The 21,583-nt window shown below is 36.4% G+C and overlaps 1 protein-coding gene across 8 annotated transcripts in view; it reads left to right on the forward strand.

The window, feature by feature from the left end:
• TEAD1 (TEA domain transcription factor 1) overlaps window positions 1-18,678 on the forward strand; it is a 231,527-nt gene extending 212,849 nt beyond the window's left edge. For all 8 annotated transcript variants that reach the window (XM_026705713.2, XM_087921147.1, XM_087921150.1 and 5 more), the window contains 4 exons: window positions 2,550-2,723; window positions 14,225-14,365; window positions 15,588-15,740; window positions 17,840-18,678. In XM_026705713.2, the coding sequence (XP_026561498.1) occupies window positions 2,550-2,723; window positions 14,225-14,365; window positions 15,588-15,740; window positions 17,840-17,953 (582 nt within the window). In that variant the 3' untranslated portion in view covers window positions 17,954-18,678. The remainder of the gene's footprint in view (window positions 1-2,549; window positions 2,724-14,224; window positions 14,366-15,587; window positions 15,741-17,839) is intronic.
• The last annotated feature ends 2,905 nt before the right edge of the window (window positions 18,679-21,583 follow it).

The following is a 21,583-nucleotide window of genomic DNA, read 5'->3' on the forward strand; positions in this document are numbered from 1 at the left end:
TGTTAAAGTCTAATATGAATTAAAAAACCCACCAATATTTAATGCTCCATATTATAACGGCCGCCAGAATCTCTTTTGCCCAAAATTGGAAACAGGCCATGACCCCCCCAGAAACTGCAATAATCAACAAGGTATACGAATGCACAAAGATGGACAGATTGACGAAGTTATTGAAAGATAAGGAAGAAGGAGAATACTATAAGTTATGCGATGTCTGGTACGAATGGATACGCAAAGCCGTCAAATGATAATGTATGAAATACCATAAAGCAATAGGTTGATATGTAAATAAATGTAAATACAAATGTATATATGTATAAAATGCCTAGAATGACAAAGAAGCAAATACAGAGATGGATAACACGTTAATAGAAGACACTTACACAGTAAACACTATTATAATGTTGCAAAATGTGGACATTTGTTTTTAATTGTCGAAACGTTGAATAAATAAATTTATTTTTAAAAAATGAAGTGGTAGAACTACTAAGTAGAAACTGAACCAATGAATTCTGTGTTTTGAAGTATCAGACTACATGACACTTGTTAAATGATTATGACCAAGTGTGGAATATTCATTACTAATCTACAACTGATAATTACTATAAATTCATACAGTTGTCTTCAGCAGATATCAGAAGATCTGTAGGACCAAAGACAGCCTTCTCATTAATTAATTGATTAATTTGTGTGTGTATGAGGGGGAGGGAGGAGAGAATGAGAATTATGGAGTCCAGATAACATGCTAAACCAAGGGTCTTCAAAGTTGGCAAGTTTAAGACTTGTGGACTTCAACTCCCAGAATTTCTGAGCTAACTTGACGAGAGGAGGAATTCTGGGAATTGAAGTCCACAAGTTTTAAAGCTGTCAAGACCCCTGTGCTAAACCAATGTAAATTATATGGTTTCACATAGTTTGTAATTCAAACTACTTGGTAATATAGCCACCTTGTTTTTGATAGAAGAAAGGTGGTGGGAACTAAATGCAAAAAATAAATAAGATTTCTCCCACAGACTGAAAAGATTCTCAGATAATATGTGAATCAATCTCTTCCTTCTTTGAAACACTGTGTAAATATTTTTGTTAGCCTCTATCTTACCCATGGGGGACTCTATATAAGCCAAAACAAAAATGTTAAACTAAATTCCTAGTGATTTTTTAGAACTGATAAACAGTATGCACGCAACTACATAATCCTGTATTGGTTCAACATTCAACCAGTCTGAAGTTCTTGAAATGTGCTTAATGTAGCATCTTAATCCAGAATTCTAAAGAGACCATAGAAAGAAGCCTGAGAAATAATCCAGCTAGCATGCCTATGGATATTTCAATATAAGTGTTTGGAATATGAAGCCTAAATTTGGAATTGAGTTATTTTTTACCAAAAAGGTACAGCATGGTACACATTATAAGCCTTTTACATATATCGTTTTGAAGTGAGCTTTAAAGAGCTTAGTAAGCTTATTATTTCTGCAGTTATCCCATATTTGTGCAGACACTGTATGGTAATTATTTAGAGTTACAGAGTAGGATGATAATTACTGTAATTCTTGTGTAACTGATCGGTATGCAAGTTAAGCCTCCCCTTTCAAAAACTTTTGCTCATAAGCATTCATTCATTCATGCATTTGTTCATTCGTGCATTAGCGTCTCCCATTCATTTGTTTACTTTTCTGACCTATATACTTTGTCCTTTAAAACAGAAATATCCTTTCTCTAGCTCTCTAATCTAAAAGAAAAGTTTTCTACTTGTGCTTGGCAATTGTGTGATTTCGGCTGTTAGGGAAGGAAGAATTTTTTTTGGAGGGGGAAATTCAAATGGTGAAAAAAAGGGGAACTAGTTCATAATTGTGTAACTTGAATTTAAATGTCATAAAATGCTATTCTTGATTCTGAAATAAAAAACTGACTATAGATGCACATTAATAAATTGGTTTTATTCATTGTTTACGCTTTATACTGCATGAGTTTACATAGTGTATACCGCATGGATCAGAAAGAGAGCTGAGAAAATGTCAACAGACCCATCACATCCTGAACATAAACTGTTTCAACTCCTCTCCTCATGAGGATGCCACTATAGAGCATGCCAAAACAACTAGATGCAAAGACAGTTTTTTCCCTTGTGCCATGACTCTGTTGAACACCTAATTACCACAGCACTATCTCCTGTCTAAGGTTATTTACCCATATAAAGACTATTATCCTTCTCATCTTTTCTACTACCTTTTCCATTGGCATCTTGTGATTGTATACTTAGTTGTTTGAATGTACCCTGAGAGCTTATGCACTGGATAAATTCCTTGTGTGTCCAATCAGGCTTGGCCAATAAAGTATTCTATTCTGTTCTGTTTATTAAATGAGGGTTATTAAAGTAGTAAAGTTTCTTAGGAATATGAGAACTATACTGTATCAAAGTAAAGGTTATCTAGCTCAGATTGATTTCTGTTATGTTGCATATGTAATACTATATTGGCTATTTCCTTTCAAACAGAAAGATCTAACTTTTACAAATAGATTATAAATATAAATATATTTTTCCTTTGTAGTATAACAAACACCTCTTTGTGCACATTGGACATGCCAACCACTCTTATAGCGATCCATTGCTGGAGTCAGTGGACATTCGTCAGATTTATGACAAATTCCCTGAAAAGAAGGGAGGCTTGAAGGAACTGTTCGGAAAAGGACCCCAGAATGCCTTCTTCCTAGTAAAATTTTGGGTGAGTAAGATATTAAGCAAATGTTGCCTGAATTTTATGCATGTGCATCTTTAGTTTTGTGTTTTCTGAACGCTAAAATAATCTTGGCTGGCATACAGTAGGTAGATAGAAGCACTTTTCTGTCTGTCAAGGAATAATTCAGTCTTACCCAGAGACATGACAATAGATTCCAAAAGATATAGAAGGCTCTTCACTTGGATTGCCTACTCATGGTGTCTTAAGAGCTCTAGCTGAAGTGGTTTCTAAAAAGAACAGACATATGGAAGAGAAGTCCACTACTATATTTTAGTCATGATTGGAAGAAATGTCTGTTCCTAAGAAGCAATAGTTATAAAGGGGCTGTTATCTTTGGGCTCTGTTTGGGAAATTTTTGGAGGAAGCTGAGTGGCTGGAATGGAATATTAGTTTAGAAGGATTTCTGCTATAATAAAGAGGCGGTGTTGTATAATGTTAGGGCATTAAGGTCTTGAATTAGGAGTGGAGATTCACATTTAGTATCAGCCATGATGCTCACTACATTTGGAAAAGCCACTATTTCTTAGTGCAGCCTTCATCTCAAAATATTGTGATCAGGAGGAAAAATGGTGGAAAAAGTACTAGAGATGTCACATTATGTTCCTGAAATCATTTATAACAATAATCCAATAATTATACTATTTGTTGCTATCAAGTATCAAATTATCCAATGCTACAGATCATCTATTCGATTTAACACATTTTAAACTTTTGACCCAAAATATATATTTATCAATATTTTAAATATATACCAAAATTTTACCAAGGTAACTTAAGATGCAAGTCAGTTCTACAGTGTTTGACATCCTATTCCAAAACTGAAATGGCATATACTACTTTTTGTCTTTGTTTCAGAATTGTAGTATGAGCAATTTTCAGTTTCATAATCCTAAACAGTCCTGGAAATAATGGACAATTTGAAACTATTTCTAGCATATTATTTTGGCAATATATTTTTAGAAGAATATGCTCTATGTACCCACATTTTGTATGCAAATCCAGTTTAATGCAACCACATTGGATCAGTGGAATAGTCAACTGCTAAGCAGGTCCTAATTTGGAAAAATTCATCATTGTAAAGATTGTTCTCCCACCAGAGAAGATCTATAACTTTAGAGTTTTGCCCCCTTGTACTTTTTCAAACCATTTTCTTAGCCACCTTTAAAATTTACTTCTCCTACAGTCTTGTTCCTAAGAATTTTTGTCTTGTTCCCCATATAAGTTGTAATTTACTGAAATGGACTATCTATGAAATGTATTTCTTTGGTAATATGCTTCAGTGATGTAAGATGTCTATGTCAGCTTTTCATTATATTTTAGAAATGTGAAACTCGCTTTGGAAGATGAATGTTTTATCAGAAGGTGTTAACAGAGTGCAGCTACATTTCAGGGAAGAAACACTGTAGCCAAGAGGTTAGATTAAAAAAAGTAATTAAGCTAAGGAAAGTATTTGACACATCACACTAGCTGCTCAAACCTTGGATTAACCTATTTAGCTAAGTACAGCCAGGCACAGATTGGCATCCCTACTATTAATGCATAATTAGGCAATTATCAGAAAATTGAAAATGGAATAAAACAGCAGAATAACACAGCTATTCAATTACTCAAATAGGGATGGCCAGAAGGGAACAATCCACAAGATTTGACAGTTGGCATGGTGTAGGAGTGCATGCAGAAAGTTGGGTGTGTATTTAAAGGCGATCCAACCTTGATGGCCTTTACACATGGAGCTACGATTTCCAGAATGTCCATGTACACTTCTGAAAGTCACCAAATTCCTTTTTCTATTCTCTTTTTTAAAGCAACACAAATAGTATAACTATAATTGGCCAGACCAGAGTCAGAAATGTAAGGGGTACAAATTGTTGAAGGACCTTCATTCCTCATACTCATTTCTGGGGAAACAAAACTAATGTAACCGCACTTTAACCAACAGAGTAAATTATGGCTTGAACTTAAAACTCATTGGCTTGAAAACACTAGTTTGGAAGAGATACAATTTGCGTCTACTAATCAGTGTAGGTGCAATGAAAAAAAAATGATGCCATTTTTTTTACTGTTTTAGATGACAGTGGTAATTTTTTAAAGCTTTCTAAATAGCTATGCTGACTGGGGATAGAAAATGATGTAAGATATGAAGGCCAACAATAAGGTTGGAGAAGATGGTCCTATTGTATCCAATGCATATGGATCTAGGCATATATAATTCTGATGAACTGTTATTTATCATGAAAAACATTCATCTGGTTTGTTGCCTCCAGTCTGGACAGCTGATAATCCCTAGTTTAATCTATGATATGAGGTAAATAGTTAAAAAGAAAGTAGAACACATTTTTTCAACAACAACAAAAACCCAAGGTAGGGAAAATATGCAGAGCATGGCTTCTGCAACTCTTTCTCATGCCAGCAGTAGCCATATGCACCCTTTATATTTTCTTCTGTGTAACAAAGCAATATGTGTTTCTGTTTGCTATTCATGTTGTTCCTATGTCTATATGTGTGCACTAGGAAGGGAAGACTAAATACCTTTATCCTGGATCCCATGACCAGGAGAGAGTCTTAGAATGAAGTTAGTGACAGTGTCCCAAGCCACTACCCAACTGCCTTGGCCTTGGAGACAATTTTCCAGAAGGTTTCATCATTATCACTATATCTATAGGATGCAGACTTTACAGTAACAGATTTTTCAGCAGACTTTACAGTAACAGATTTTTCAGAGGAATCACTATTTACTGCTACAATTAATGTCTGGAATAGAATAACAGAATTGGAAGGGAACTTGGAGGTCTTCTAGTCCAACCCCCTGCTTAGACAGGAAACCCTATACTCTTTCAGACAGATGGTTATCCAATCTTTTCTTTAAAACTTCCAGTGTTTTTATGAAGGACATTCTCAAATGGTGTATTGTGAGAACAGCAAAGCCACAGTCTAGGAGATTTATTTGGTGTGCATTTATTTAGCCATCTTTTAAATTTGTAGAAGAGTTCTTCTCTCAGTTCTGCTACCATTACATATCTGATGGGAATATAAGAAAATGGGGGAAGGGTTAAATAGCTTTTTTTTTCTGGCTAACCAAAAGAGGTCAAGCTAACAATCTTTCCATTGCAGTAGAAGAGAATATATGTAGCTCAGAACTGAACTGTGGAATAATTGGTACTCCCTGAGCTTCATTGTTTGCTTGCAGACATTTCATTACCCAACTATCATCAGTATAACATCATCAGTGTTAAGAAGTGTGGAGCTTACTCCCTGTTTTTATATAGCTTGTCCTGCCAATGTTGGTGGGGATGTTGCTTTCTCCTTTGTAGTTCTTTGATTAGGCTGTTGTTTACTGTTTCATTGTTTGTCTGATGTTAATCCCTGCTTATCTGGATGTAGGCTGCTCGAGAGGATGGGTCTGGATCTATTTCTTCTTAGCTTTTCCCCCCTGTAAATGATTTGTAAATCTTATTTATCTCTCCGTCTATACATGACTGATTTGTCTAATGCCCAGCTTCCAGGAATTCTCTAGTATTTTGTATTTAGTTTGGTCTGTAATGCTTACATGCTCCCAGTTGAAATTATGGTTGCCCATTGTTGTGAGACTAAGAAGTTTTCATTGTGCCACCTGACTGCTAATTAGTGTTCATGGATGTAGTCTGCTAGTCTTCTGTCTGTCCATTCTAGATAGTAGTGGTGACATAATATAAGTGTCCTGTTGTAGATGATTCATGTTTTGGGCTAGTGGGTCTTTTCCTTTCCTTAAGATACTTCAGAGGGCTTTAGTTGTTTTATGTGGTATAATAATGGCATGTGGTTGTTAATAGCCTGTTGGTTGTTTCTGAGATATTTTTATGTATTTTAGTATCATCCTTTTCATAACTTATGCTGGTTGAGCTGATATGAGTTGAGTGGTCTGTGGGTATCTATTTTGTTCAAAGATATTGTATAGGCGGTCTGTTTCCTTTTTGTGGTGTTCTGGGTTTGCTGCATTGTATTTATATTTATTTGAATAAAAGTCTTACCCAGATCTTCTTGTAGGAGGTTGGATTCTTACTTTGGTGATGGAGCAATTGGATAGTGTGGGTTGGTTTATTTATTTATTTTTATAGTCTTACATTTCTAATTTGCCATCATTTCTTCTAATGATAAGGATATCCCAGAAGGGAAGCATGTTGTTGTTTTCTTCTTCCCTTATACCTTTTATTCCTTGAAACAAAGTAATAAAAGGGTTTGAAATAAACTAAATGTTTGGGAACTTGGCATTCGGATAAATCAGCCATCAATAGGTGTTGAAACATGAAGAAAACTTACACACTATTCAAAAGAGAAAAATAAAAAAGCTAAGAAGGAACCAAAAAGACCAGAATATATCCTCTCTAGCGGGCCGCATCTGGATAAACAGAGATTAACATCAGGCAAACAATCAAGTGGAAAGTAATATCCTAGTAGTCAAAAGAACCACCAAGGAGAAAACCACACCCTACCAAAAGTAGCAGAGTAAGCTAGTGTCTATAAACAGGGAGTAAAGCCATACTCACCCACATTGATGATATTACTTAGTTAGGTAATGAAACATTTGCAAGCAAAGAACCAAGCTCAGAGAGCGCCAAGGATTCCACAGTCTTTTCTATACTCTACCATTGAGAGGCAAATGTTTTTAATCCAGCGAATATTGTCTACTATTAAAATATGTATTATTCAGGCTTTGAATATTTGTTCTAATTTGATTGGGTGCCAGTTATATCTTTTTATCAATACATTTTAATAGTGTGTTTAATTTTATTCTGTGTCATTGTAATTCTGTTTTGTCTTTATTATGGTTATATATGAGACAAAATAATAATTGGCACCACCTAGTAAGAACACTATTAGTGGAAATGAGAGATTGGGATATTTTTAAAGAAAAGAATATATGCTTTGAACTGGGCAACACAAAACAAGACATAAGCCTTGATCAGTTTTATATAATCACTAGTAACCAGCATAGAGAGCTCTCCCATTCATGTTTACAAAGGAATAAACACCACTCAACACAATATATCTCATTCCCGAGTAAATATACTCAGAATTATGCTATTACAGTGTTAAATTGCGGTGGCATTGCTTCAGAATAATGCAAACGTACATGGCAGAGAATGCCTGGAAACAGAGGCTCCATGAAGAACTATTGATTAATATCAATAAGTATTTTAATGAATACCTACTTTTCAGGAATCTGCATTGCAAAAAAGTATCCTAGAAAATAACACATGCTGTAATTAGTGGTTTTCTTTTCTTTTTTTTCTTTTCTTTTAAAGATGCTTTGAAGTCCAAAGCATTTTTGAAATTCAAATGTAGAACAGACATAAAGGAATCTGCACAATAAAGGGGCATTAAATCATGTCCAAAAATCTCTCCCATTTTATAGATGTAAATATATGCCATAATTAGTGGTAAAGTAACATGAGTTGGATGGTTAACTTTATTCCTTTTTTCTTATCATGTAAAATAGATGTGACCTGAAAAAAAATATAATGCTGTTTCTTTGTCATCCATTGTTAACAGTAATGAATTCAGTATAGTTTGTGTTCAGAAAGAGCTCCGCCACATGGTCTCCTCCCACGTCCCTCGTGTGTCTGCTGCCCTCTTTGGAGGCATGTCAATTCTTTGTCACCATTCACAAAAAAGCCATTGTAATGTTTCCTCTCCTAGGATGTCATTTTTATTGCATAACCAAGTAAGGCTTGGCAAATCAACTGCTTTAGAGAGATGAGGTTAGGCGGGGGAATGTGGCCTGGTCATTTTGACCTAGTTTTGCAACCTCTTTGGAGGTGAAAAGGAAAGCTCTGCTGCTTGCCCTTTCCAGTCACCCGAGAGAAGGCCGTTCTTACCTTCAGGACCTGAATACCAAATTCTTGATACAAGTGTGTTCATTTCTGGTAAATGAATTAGAGAGCAGTTGGAAAGTACTGTTGCTTGGCTTGGGCAGCAAAAAGCTGAGCCGTGTGGCAGCAAACAGAGCCAAAGTTCCAGATGCTGCACTTAAAAAAAGAGAGAAAGAGACAGAGAGAAGAAAAGAAATTGGAATGAATCTCTGCCCTTTGATCACTGTTCACTAGAAGGAGAGGAAGCATAATGTGCTCCTGTGAATGACAACTCATTGCAGCTCATGCTAATGTAGGAAGTCTCAGTGCCATTTAGCAAATGGCCCTCCATGTTCAATCTTAACTACTGCATATTTTGTCGGTTAATTATGCTGCTCCCTCAGGAAATGCAGGCTAGGATTCCCTACCCCGCCCACCCCATTATTTTGTTCATGGCAAAATAATTTTGTGTCTCTTTTTTGCAAATGCTGTTCGGGGTGGGGGGGGGGGTCCTAAAGCAAATTGTTGAAGTAGGCTGTTATGAAACATATGCAGGCAAATGCCTTCTTTTCCCAGATTTTAGTCTCCCCACCCCCTTAGAGCAATCTCGTTTTCAGCCAGCTCTCTTTCAATGCCTGCTTTGGGCCTTCAGCAGGAGCTGTTTGCATGCATCATGTCAAGCAGCTGATAGGCTTGGTATGTAAAATTTCCAGCACTCGGTACTGACAAGCTGCATTATATTGATGGATGAGTACATTATATGTATCAACAGGCGCAGAGAACAAGTGTCTGGGAAATGGCCAGTACTATTTTCCAGGATGTTGCTGAAATATTTGCATTAAAAGGAAATCCCAAACTGAAAATCTCATGTTGTGATTTTAGACTATAATTTGCTGCTACTCTTGCCTTTAAAATATGACGAAAGCAGGAAATAATCCAGTTCTTTGTTTCCAGTTAGATCTAAACATACAGTTCAAATCTTGGATTAGATTTGGATGTTAGATGTTTCTTCTTCCACCTTCCACTTTTTAATTTGAACAACATGCTTTTGCAAATGTATTCACCAACATAGAAGAAATAGGAAAAAAAAATACCATCCAAAACTTAAATGTTCATTTCATGAAGTACGCTGATGAAAAGTTCTTTTGTATAAGCTTCAGTATTTGTACTCATACAAAATCGGTACTTAACATGCTCAATCAAGGAGTTGAGCTAATTGAGTGGACAGAATTTCTACTGGTCCCAAAGAAATTAATCCCCTGAGTCATATAGAACTTCAGACCTTCACTTGGGCCTAGAAATCACGCAATGGTGCTCCCACAGCAAGTTGTATTACAGGGCAACAATGAGACTGCCTAGTAGACATATGGAGCATTGCACTATGCACCAACTGAAACCCTAACCCTAATAACGGAAGGCCTAACCCCACTTTCCCCTCACAACAATTAACTGGAACCTTGGAGGATCAGCAAATCCATTATAAAATGATGCCTGCAATTTCACTGACTCTTAGCTGTTTCAAAAAATACTGTGATCAACAATATTCCAGCAAGACAAGAGTAATCATCTTCCATCATCCATACCTTACTGCCAATGATCCATGAGGGGGACCATTGTAATTTTAGTCTTATGCTTAGGCCTGAATCCTGCCTGTCTTCAATCTAGAAAATATTTTTCCCATCCATTGTCTTTTTCCAAAAGGAAAGCAAAGGGAGAGCCCTCTCGAAGAATGGGCCTCCTGTTAATATTTGTATACATGATTTAGTTTTATGATCTTTGCCTCAGCAGCAAAGGCAGCGATACCCAACCTGTGCTGCTTGGTGGTCCAGTGGGGGAGAGAGGGGAACTGGGCTGCTCAAGCAGTGGACCATGAGCGTATTCAACTTGCACAACCAGCAGGCCGGCATGGCGGCCCAACACCTACACAAGTTGAGTTGCATGTGCAGGCCTGTGCACATGCTCTGGCCAACCACTCATGTGGCCCAATTTCGAATAGGCCATGGCCCAGTAGTAAACTGCGGCCCATGGATTGAGGGGCCCTGCTCTAAGATACGCATGTCAGAATGTTGAAAACAGGAGAAAACAATAATTTACCTCAGGAGAGTTGCTACTTAAGACAATGACTTAAGGCCAATAATATTCTGATGATAAAAGCAGATCTGCCACTGTGACCAAAATGACTACTCCTGATAGAAAGATGATTCATACACCACAGAATAATTAGATTTAATACAATGTTTTTAAAAATCAGCAGGATGAGTTTGCCTTACAAAATAACTGTCCTTATGTTCTGGTATAACAATTAGTCAACTGTGACAGCAGATTGATGGCAGATTGATTTCACTGTCTTTTAAGAAGAGTCCCTAGCAAATTATTTGAGACTCTACCATATTAAAATTATACTAGTGGTAGAACTAAAAATAAATAAATAAAATAATGGTGGGGTCATGTAGAAGTAGGAAACAAAGATTATATTACAGAAGTTTTTCATACTTATTTCAATTTAATGTCTGCAGAAATGTTCTTAATAAAAATTGGGTTCATCTGTAAAGCTTTTTCGTGTGCTTTACAAGACACATGTTCTTGCAGGTTTAAACTAGGGATACTTCTTCAGATCTGAGTGTCTGGTCTTTGAATAACCAGTCCCATGAAGATTTGCAAAAAGATGTATTGCTAAGGAAATCTTATTTAATGATACTTCTCTTCCATTAGACGCAGATTCTTTCTTTTTGGAGTTAACTAACTAGTAACAGGAATACATGCAAAGCCACCCCAAATCTTCAAACTCCAACCTATGGGCACTGTACTCATGATTATTAAAATAATGTAGGAGCATTAACATTAATGGGGATGGCACCACAGCACAGTGGTTAAGACACTGAGATTGTTGGCTGAAAAGTTGACAACTCAGATTCGAGACTCCAGCGTCACTCCCTGTTCTCACCCCAACTCCTGCCAACCTAGCAGTTTGAAAGCATGTAAATGCAACTAGATAAATAGGTACTACTTTGGTAGGATAACAGCACTCTGTGATCTCACGCTGGCCACGGGATCACAGATATGTCTTTGGATAGTGTTGGCTCAATGATCTAGAAATGAAGATGAGTACACTGCCTAAAATCAGCTATGTTTAGCATAACCAGGGACTCCTCAGGGACCCCTTCGTTTATAAACATAAATACTAATTTCATACAAATAGGTCCAGACCAATCTTATACATTTTCCTTTGCTTCACTTGTCCCTTTTACTATAATTGGAAAAAGGATGTAATTATTGCAATAAATGTACCTTTTCCTGCACTCATGCTGATTTTATAATAGAGGCAGTGCTTCAACACAAAGCAGTTCATCATCTGCCTTCTTCATAATTCCTCTAGATCTCATATTCTTAAGAAGTCAAGATAAAAGGTGGCCAGAGGGCCGTGCTTTATTTTAATGCGGTCCGATTGCTTCCTTTCCCATGAAAGAAGGATATACACCACTTGCCAGAGAAGAGAAGAAGTCAGTAGAAATGGGACAGTAGCGGGGTGAGGAAAGGTGGAGAACTTGTCTGAGGGAGAAGGAAAGTCCTCAGTTAACAACATTTAAGTGGAAACCCCATCACTAAGCCATGTAGTTGTAAAGTATGGTGTCACATGACCACACCAACTTAAAACAGCAGCTTCTGCAGGTCTGGTTACAACCATTAAGCAAATGCTCTGTGGTTGTTAAGTGCGAAGTCATGTGATCACTATTTGTGACCTCCTGCTGGCTTCCCCATTGACTTTGCTTGTTGGAAGCTGGCAATAAAGTCACAAATGGTGATCATATGACTGCAGGATGCTGCAACCAAAGTAATTACAAGTTGATTGCCAAGTGCCCAAATCACAATCATGTAATTGCAGTGACGCTGCAACAGCCACAACTTTAAAGATCAGTGTCCTAGCATCAGTGACTTAATGAATTAACCAAAGACAACCTTCTTTGGGCTGGGAGGATGTGTGTGCATGTGTGTTGCAGAATATAACTGGGAGTCTTGTTTGTTAACAAAATTCAGGAGAAAGTTAGAAAGGAAAATATCTGAGTGCTGAGTCTAAAAAGGAACTGACTTTCTGAGATGAATAAATCATTTTTGTTTGAGAATGTGAGGTGGAAAAGGGAATTGAGGTGAGGAATAATCCTGAATTATAATAAATGCTCAAGATAAATATCTAATTGCTTGCAGCCAGTTTCTTTGGTTTTTAGCCTCTGGAGTTTGCTGTTCTCTGGGATTAGCTGCATCCATCGCAAATGCAGCTAATCATCCATTTTATGGTCAAATTTCAGTTACTTTCTCCAAACAGTGCTGCAAAATGTTTGGAAAGTTCTGTTTTATTATAAGGCCATTCCATCTTTGCTGTGTTTTACAAATGTGGTGTTGGGTGGGAGGATTTGAATAGGAGATTTTTTCTGCAAATTTTCACATACTTTCTCCAAGTATATGCTAGTGTGTCTTATTATGCTTTGTGTAATTATTTACATTCTGCAACAGGTTATCCATTTTTCTCTTTCCTATGAGCTGCTAAGAAATTTTCAAAGGTTGTGGTTGCAATTTTCAATGGCTGTGTTGAAGAATATTGGGCAATCTTCCTTACTCTTCAATGACATATATAGTATATGTACAGGGATGGGTTCTGACCAGTATAGCTACCCGTTCTGTTGCTCTGCATTGCATGCGCATTGCGTGAGTCGCACACGTGCAATTTATGACCTGTTGAGCTGCCCGGACAGCTGAGCAGCGCTGCGTGCAAGTGCACAGCAGTTGAAAAAGCACTTTTTTCTTGCTTTTTCAACTGCAGCTGTGTCACGCAAAGCAGCTTCGGTTGAAAACGCAGGAAATAAAAGTCAGGTAAGAGCCCAAGCAGGCGGGTGGGCCAAAACAGCGGCAGACATAGAACCGGTTCTATGTATGCTCTCTGTTTGCTGCATTTCATAGCAACCAGTTCTACAGAAGTGGACAGAACTGGTAGAATCCCACCCCTGTATATGTATATATACATATACAGCATATACAGTAGCTATATTTTCATACCTATGAATTCATATTAGTAATCACTGAGCTGTTTTTACAAGTTGCTGTGCTGAAATGAATTATAAGAAATTGGATTCCCAGTGATATATATTGTACCTATGCCACCTGAGTTCGGGAGGTTGTCCTTATTTGTGGTGATTATATAAACAGGATATGATTCATTATTGGCATGTGGAATTATTGAATGTTCTCTTTACATCTTATTTCCAAGCAAATAAAGGGCTAGCTGTATATATTTCTAGCTCTTTTCACTTTTCTAGCTCTTTTCACAGAGGATGACTTATTTATATGTATCCAGTTCAAGTTGGGGAAAAAAGAGATATTCTTCCCATTGAACAGCTATATCCTCTTAATTCTTTGAGTTAGAAACTAGATAGTTAAAATAGTCAAAAGCTTTTATGGCCCAGGAATTTTGAATCCAAACCTTAGATGAAATAACCCTGCCTCTCAAAATTGCAGTGGAAAGTCACTTGGCAACAAATGTATACCTGCAGGGAGAATCAAGTTGACATATTTCTTTGTGTATAACTGGGCTGTTTTTGGTTCCAGGAAGGCCTAATAAAGATAGAATGCTAATTGCTTCTTATATAAATGCTGTTTTCCTTACAGGCGGATTTAAATTGCAACATCCAAGATGATACAGGAGCATTCTATGGTGTAACTAGTCAATATGAAAGTTCGGAAAACATGACAATCACCTGTTCCACCAAAGTCTGCTCATTTGGAAAGCAAGTGGTGGAAAAAGTAGAGGTAGGGATTATTGTTGCCACTTTTCTTTTCTTTTTTAAATGACTTTTTTCAAATTGTGCATCTGAATCAATGCAACTCCAGTTGCACTAATATAAAATCGTTGTGGTGTATATTTTCTTCATGTATCTTTTTGGAAAAAAAGTGACTAGGGAAGTGGAATATGTTCCCTGCTATTCAACTTGAACTAATTTGCTAGGAGAATTTTCTTTAATGAGTGCCCTTTAAAATCCTTAAAGCAGTCTGGCTGTTTGGCAGCTGTAGTATTTTGTATTGCAGCTTGCTCATTATGAAATCTCTTTGTATCTCATGCATCCCTGTAACAGCCTTTTTCACTGTTTTTGGAGAAGTCTAACATTCTGTTTTAGCCTACACATTTCCTCTGCTGAATCATAACCTACTACTTAGCAATAGCACTTATATACTAAATTCTTGGAACTATGAATGATCTGTTTTATAGATTTGAGAATTCACCACATACTGAATAGGGAATATTTCAAAATCTTCCTTAATGTTCTCAACTGATAAAATATGGATGATGATATAGGTATCTGCAACAAAAGCCCTCTGTCAAGTACTTTTTCCATTACTTGGTATATATAGGCAGACAAACACACCATAACAATGATGCTTGTTGTTAAAAATGTATCTGTAGCATTTAAAACTTGAACTATTAAATTAAATTGGCTTCTGAGAATATCAAGCGGGCATTAGAGTGTTGCGCTGTTCTTATTTTGGCCTACTGCAATTATCAAAGCACTGCTTAAGACAATGGGTTACACAATGTAGTATTTTCCAGCATATCTTTTATGACAAAGTAACATTTCAACTCCATTGTATGCTTAATTCAGTAGACTTATATATTTAATTAAGAGTCACAGTTGACAATAATATGAAAAACTTCAACTTATACAAATGGAATTTCCCTTGTTGTCCTGATTTCTTATATTTTCTCCTCATACACACTCCTAGCCTCTAGATTTCTTCATAAGATCTTCCCCTTCTATATTAGACAATTGAAGATTTGCATTGGGTTTCAGAGGGAGAGGAAGTGAATTCCATTGGTTGGTGCAGTCTAAATATTCTTAATTTGTCATACTGTTACAGTATTTAATTTATTATATCTAAGCACTTACTTAATTTAATGGGAAAATCAAATGATTTCTAAATAATTATTTGCAATACTTAGCTCAATTTTCAACTTTCTTTTTGTTTTTCTTCTTAGACGGAATATGCACGATTCGAGAATGGTCGGTTTGTGTTTAGAATAAATCGCTCCCCAATGTGTGAATATATGATCAACTTCATCCACAAACTCAAGCATTTACCAGAGAAATATATGATGAACAGTGTGTTGGAAAACTTTACAATTTTGTTGGTAATAATTTTCTTCCCTTTGCTCACTGTTCTCTGAAGTGTGTTGGGAGGGGGTAGATGTTTCTTATGATTTGTTTTAATGAATGAGAAATGCCATGTCCTTCAGCTGAGTGGTATGTCATTTCAAAGGAGAGCTCTGATTTTTAATCTTTTCTGATAGGACAATATTTGAAACATTATGTGGTGAGGATTCAGGGTTTTTTAAAACTTTTTTTAGGCATCAGAAACTGAATTCCATACAACCCTAACCTAGGATTTTTAAACATGATCTGTTGAACAAGCCATTGTGCCTACCTCAAATATGAAATCAAGGCACATGGAATGGTTGCACAGTGCACTAAATGAAACGAAAAGCAAATTGCATTACAGCTTAATATTTTGTGTGAATTTAGACTGATTTGTTCCTTTATGGTAGAAATTTGGCTGTGTTTCTACTTAGCTTTCACCTGTGAAGGCTAATGGGAAGGAGATACTGACATTCGTCTGAGCTTTTTATACACTTTCAGATCTAATGTGTGACTATTAATTATGTTAGAATGGAGTTTACATATTTTGTTTGGACTGGGTACCCAATGTGTTGGGTATCTCATAGTATTCTGAGTGATGAAGTGGGATTCAGGAAAGAAGCTGGCACCTCTTTAGTACAAAGTGCAAGGAAGGTAATGTTTCCTTATGGCATTTGGCAGTTTACTCATTTCAAGCAAATGTTTGGTCTTAGCTATCAATTTTCAACGGGCTGTGTTTCAGAAGCTCCTGAAATTCTTGAGAACTTAGGAAGATTGGATACCAGGACAACTGATATAATTCTGTCCATGTAACTTACTGTACCTCTGCTTTGCCTCTCTTCTCCAATATGCCTAACTCTACCTGCTTTATGAGCATTTTAGAAATGCAGAGAAGCTCTAAAAGCTCAAGCCGTTTGCCAAGCCTGCGGTAGAAGAGTTTCAGAGTAGCTGTGTGTATTCTCTCGGGGCTTTAAAGCAAGATACATAGAATGGAACTGCTCACTAACAATTCCAAAATTCTAAGTTTGAGTAGTTTTGGTTCCATTTAAAACATGGTTGGAATTTCAGATTTCCAAATGTTAGGATGGAACAGGTTACTAAAAAGTTAGCTGGTTCTACAATTGCACTATTATATTCTCTTTCATTTTAAGAGGCATAACAGCATAGCATTTAAAGATGCTGAGCTTGTCAGCTGGAAAGCTGGGTTTGAGACCCTAATGCCACATAATGGGATGAGCTCCCATTACTTGCTGCAGCTTCTATAAACCTAGCTGTTTAAAAGCATGAAAAAAAGAGTAGATAAACAGGTAGCATTTTGGTGGGAAGGCAACATCATTCCATGTGCCACAGCATATAGCAAGGGTCTTCAAACTTGGCAACTTTAAGGCTTCAACTCCCAGAAATCTTGAGCTAACATACTGGAGAAGGAATTCTGGGAGTTGAAGCCCACAAGTCTTAAAGCTGTCAAGTTTGAAGATCCCGGCATATAGTCATGCTGGTCACATGACCACTAAGAAACTGAGATAAGTACTGCCTCCCTAGAACCAGACACAACCAAAAGAGGAAACCTTTAACCTCTGTATTCTCTTTTTAAAAAGTAGAAAATATCTGTGAACTATTTTTTTAATCTTTATGAAACCTTCCATTCTATTATCCCCCATGCTATTCCCAAAAGTGTCCCAGAACTTCTGGAGCAAATTTTGGAGGAAGGTTACAGAAGGAGAAGAAACTAATTATGTTCTCACTTCTTTGTGTCTGTCCATGGATGCTTCAGCTTTTTTTTTTTTTAATTAACTAAGAGACAAGGTTTAACAATTATTATTTTCCTTAAGAAAATTCCTAAAATATTCCTTCAGAGTTTGACTTTGAACCAATCCACCCTTCCTTGTTCTCATGTGCAAAATATTGCCAGAAAGGTGGAACTGAAAAATCTAACTTAAAAACTGCTTGTTTAATAGACTGGGTGAGTTTAGAAATGTGTATTGGTGCCTGCTTTTGAAATGACATCCTTTATTTTTGTGTCTCAGTGGCAAATATACAGGTTTCTAACATGTCATCTTTCTTTCTTTTTTCTTCATGTAAAAAAACCAAACAGGTTGTAACAAACAGGGACACACAAGAAACGCTCCTTTGCATGGCTTGTGTCTTTGAAGTTTCAAACAGCGAACATGGTGCACAGCATCACATCTACAGGCTTGTAAAGGACTGAACAGTTATTTATAGACACCTTTTCAATATGACTCCTTATGAAAATACAGACTGTCAACCTCAACACTAAGTGGCAGTTTTCTTTGGCTGAGCTGTCCCCAACATTTTTCTAAACCTCATTGGAGTGTGTTGATAAATATTGTAGCTGTGAAATTCTGGTACAGTTGTACAAATCCTTTCTTAAAACAAAGTGTTCCTTTAAATTTATAAAGCCACCCTTTTGGAGGGAGACTATATTTAAGAATTTGTGGAAGTTTTAATTTGTTGTGTTAGAAAAATGTAAGACAGAGCAATTGCCATGGAAAAGCTTAACAACAGTTATAAGACTTTATGAGGTGTTTTGTCTAAATTAATAAAATCATGTTTCTAAGGTGCAAGAATGAAATGAATTTTGACTAAGCATAAATTAGCACACAAATTCTTTTTTAAAAAAAGTATCTTCATAACTGATTACTGTGGAAAATACAGACGAATGTAAATCACTAAATTATTTTATACTGCAATTCAATTTCTGTTTTAAGCCAAATGACAAACTTAGCCTTAAGAAATGCCTGATGGGAATGGACAGGTCCTTAAAGTAGGCAAAATATATTTTTTTCTTTCCCTCTATATTAAACTAATGTTCTAATTCACTGAAACTTTCAAGCAGGTATTGCAAAGCGAGAAGACTTCCTTTCTTTTACTAATTTTATCTAGTGCATTAAAAATATAAAATATTTGTACTAATAAGGACATTTGATTATTTAATTAAAAGATGGCTCATTTTGCAATAACTAGACAAATACTGAAAGATTAGACTTACAGTGTATGTAATCCTGTGTGCGTGATTATATATTATATGAAATGGTTTTGTTTTGTTTTTCTTAACAACTCAAGAAATTGCAACACCCAAATTACCAATTATATGGGAGAGGGATTTGAAAGTGCTATTTTTAAAATTACGTTGTCAGATAAAAGCCACAATTACTGTAATTGGAAAAAAAACAATAGAAGATCTAAAACAAAAGGTTCATCTGTTTTAATGTTTTTAGAATCCTAAAAATATCTGACATTGGCAAAAGACTGATTTGTTTCCTTAAGCTAGTCTTGCTCTATGTGATCCATTAGGCGAAATATGTAAAATATCAGCTATTTGTGGAAGCCACATTAAGGATTTAATATATTTCAGAACTGTTTACACTGACTCAGATCACTGTTTTACTTAGCTCAGGTTTGTCAGTAGGGATTGAGAGTTATTTTCTTGGATTGTACACTGGCTGGAGAATTCTGGGAGTTGAAGTCCAGATATTTTAAAGTTGCCAAAATCGAGAAACACTGCTCTAGGATATCAAGCAATTTAAAAAAACACAAATAAATAAATAAATAAAAATAAGAGACAAGGCTGGGCCTTCAGTATATAATGCCAGCACATGACTATAACCCTTCACAAATAAGTAGTTTCTTTGAAAATTTGAAATCAATCTGTTAAGCACTTGGCTGCCCAGAATGCATATCTGGTCAGCTAGAGGTGGCTTGGTAGACTCTGTCTTAAAATTGCCATGATGAATATAGCTTTCCCCAGCTTTATGCCTCTCCAGATGGTTGGACTATAATTCTTTGAATATCCAACCTGCACTGATGGTTGAGTTTGTGACCAACTTTTCTTGAGTAGACTTCTCAAAATATCTGACTCGATCCTTCTTTTTGTTGATCATTATCATTATTTTTCTTTTCCTGTCCACAATTCTGTTTGTCAGGAAAAGGAACACACCAAAGCTCATGCCAAAGGTTTGAACAGATTATTGGCATAGAGGTTTCTACACAAATCCTACTCTTAATCTCTTCATTTTGGCTCCTGTACTATAATTTCCATAACCTGATATTACTTAGGCACACAATCTGATTGTACCTATGTGGGGTTGTTTTTCCTTCAGTAGCATATTATGCACAAAGTTTAGGTTTTTATACAAGAGCAAGGCTGAAATGTGGCTTAATCAAGACATGCAATTTAGAAAGGCTACATGCTCACAAGATGGTTTGATGCATACTTTAAACACCTATTCTGATTCTAAGCCATCCCCTTATGTGCCATAATTCAACTTGGTGGTTTGACATGCTGGCACATGAAAATATTAGCCACAAATAACAAGTCTTTGTTTCTTCACTTGTGGAAGGAGATTTACTTGAGAAGTTTCTAGAAGCGTAGCAGTAGGTAGACGTTAGAATGCAATTTCCATCCTCACATACTTGCACTCCAACATCTGAGACAAGGACATAAGTTATCATTTTTCCTTCGTGATGTCAATTTGCACATTTTGTCACTACATCCCCTGCCCCTTTTTGTGGGTGTTTTTGCACCTGGCAGTTCTGCTTCATAGCTCCCATTCTAAATAAGTTTCTTTGGTTGGGGACTTTTTCAGGCATTTAGAATGAAAATTTAGCCTCCAGGTATCCAAAGCTGAAAGTTCTGGAAAGACATACAGACACTTTCCTCCTTCATATTGATTTTACATTCATCACAGAATGACAATAGTTGCTGCTCTTAGAGTCACAATTCCCTACAGTTTTGAAATTTTGGAGTCGCTCTTAGAGTAAATGCTATATATAACATTTTAGGCATTGTGTTAATAAACTTTCACAATTAAAAACATTTCCATTAAAGACACAGAGGATGTATCAAGGTACAATTCATCTGTAAGGTTCTGTTTTACTTCATTGTTAAGGGAAGATTATGGTGCTTAACATCTGGAAGGCTGCATAACGCTGTGGTCTTCTGTCCAAGATTGCATTCACCTGTCTAGTGGATTGATGCAGCACAGAGTTCCTCAAACATCTTCTAACATTTGCAATCACAAAAGTAAGAGGGTAGGCCAGCAGTAGAATGGAAGGCCAAGAAGAACATAGGAATGCTTGGTAAACTGAGCCTCTTTTGATAGATGTTAAAGCAGATGAACCTCTTGGGCTATAATCAATTGGATGTAAATCCTGTTGAACTAAATAGGAGTTCTGAGTAGATATGCACACAGGATTGTGCTGTCAGTCATTTTGTCTGAGAGTACTAGAACTGAACATTTATGGTTAGGTCTCTTCACCAGTTTTTAACACTAGCAAAGTATCTTAAATAGAAGCACTGCATTTTATCTAGCAGAAGGAGCCCTTTATTTGAAGCACTTGGTGTTACAGGTCTAAAATTTTCTTTTTAACTGTTGAGTATTATAAGGCTTTGGGTTTTGGATTTATTTATTTTAGGGGTGGGGGAAAAAGTTTTAAAACATTAAGATCGCTTTTCACACGTGAAACAAGATCAGTTTGCAAAATAGCACAGTTTTTTCTTCTTCTTCTGATAATGCAGCCTGCAACAAAATGTATGTAATGACTATACAGTCTGAAGCATCCTGATGTTTCTTGATGTTCGTTTTTGTAAAAATGTATGGGGAACTGTTTGCCTTGTCAGTCACTTATTTGTGGATGTAAACAATTCATCCCCTGAGCATGTTTCTTCCTCAAGCCTTAAGTCTGTCAAAGGTTTTGTGTGGAATGTCTGGTCCCCCAAACGCTGCCTGGTAACTGTGAGCTCTTTTGTAAGCTGGAAGCATCTCTCTTGTTACTGTTATTTGTGGTAGGAACTTCTTAATTCCAAGCTGCCAAAGCA

Source organism: Pseudonaja textilis, chromosome 1, assembly GCF_049901715.1.
Source record: "Pseudonaja textilis isolate UNSWEBS1 chromosome 1, rPseTex1.2, whole genome shotgun sequence".
Classification (NCBI taxonomy): domain Eukaryota; kingdom Metazoa; phylum Chordata; class Lepidosauria; order Squamata; family Elapidae; genus Pseudonaja; species Pseudonaja textilis.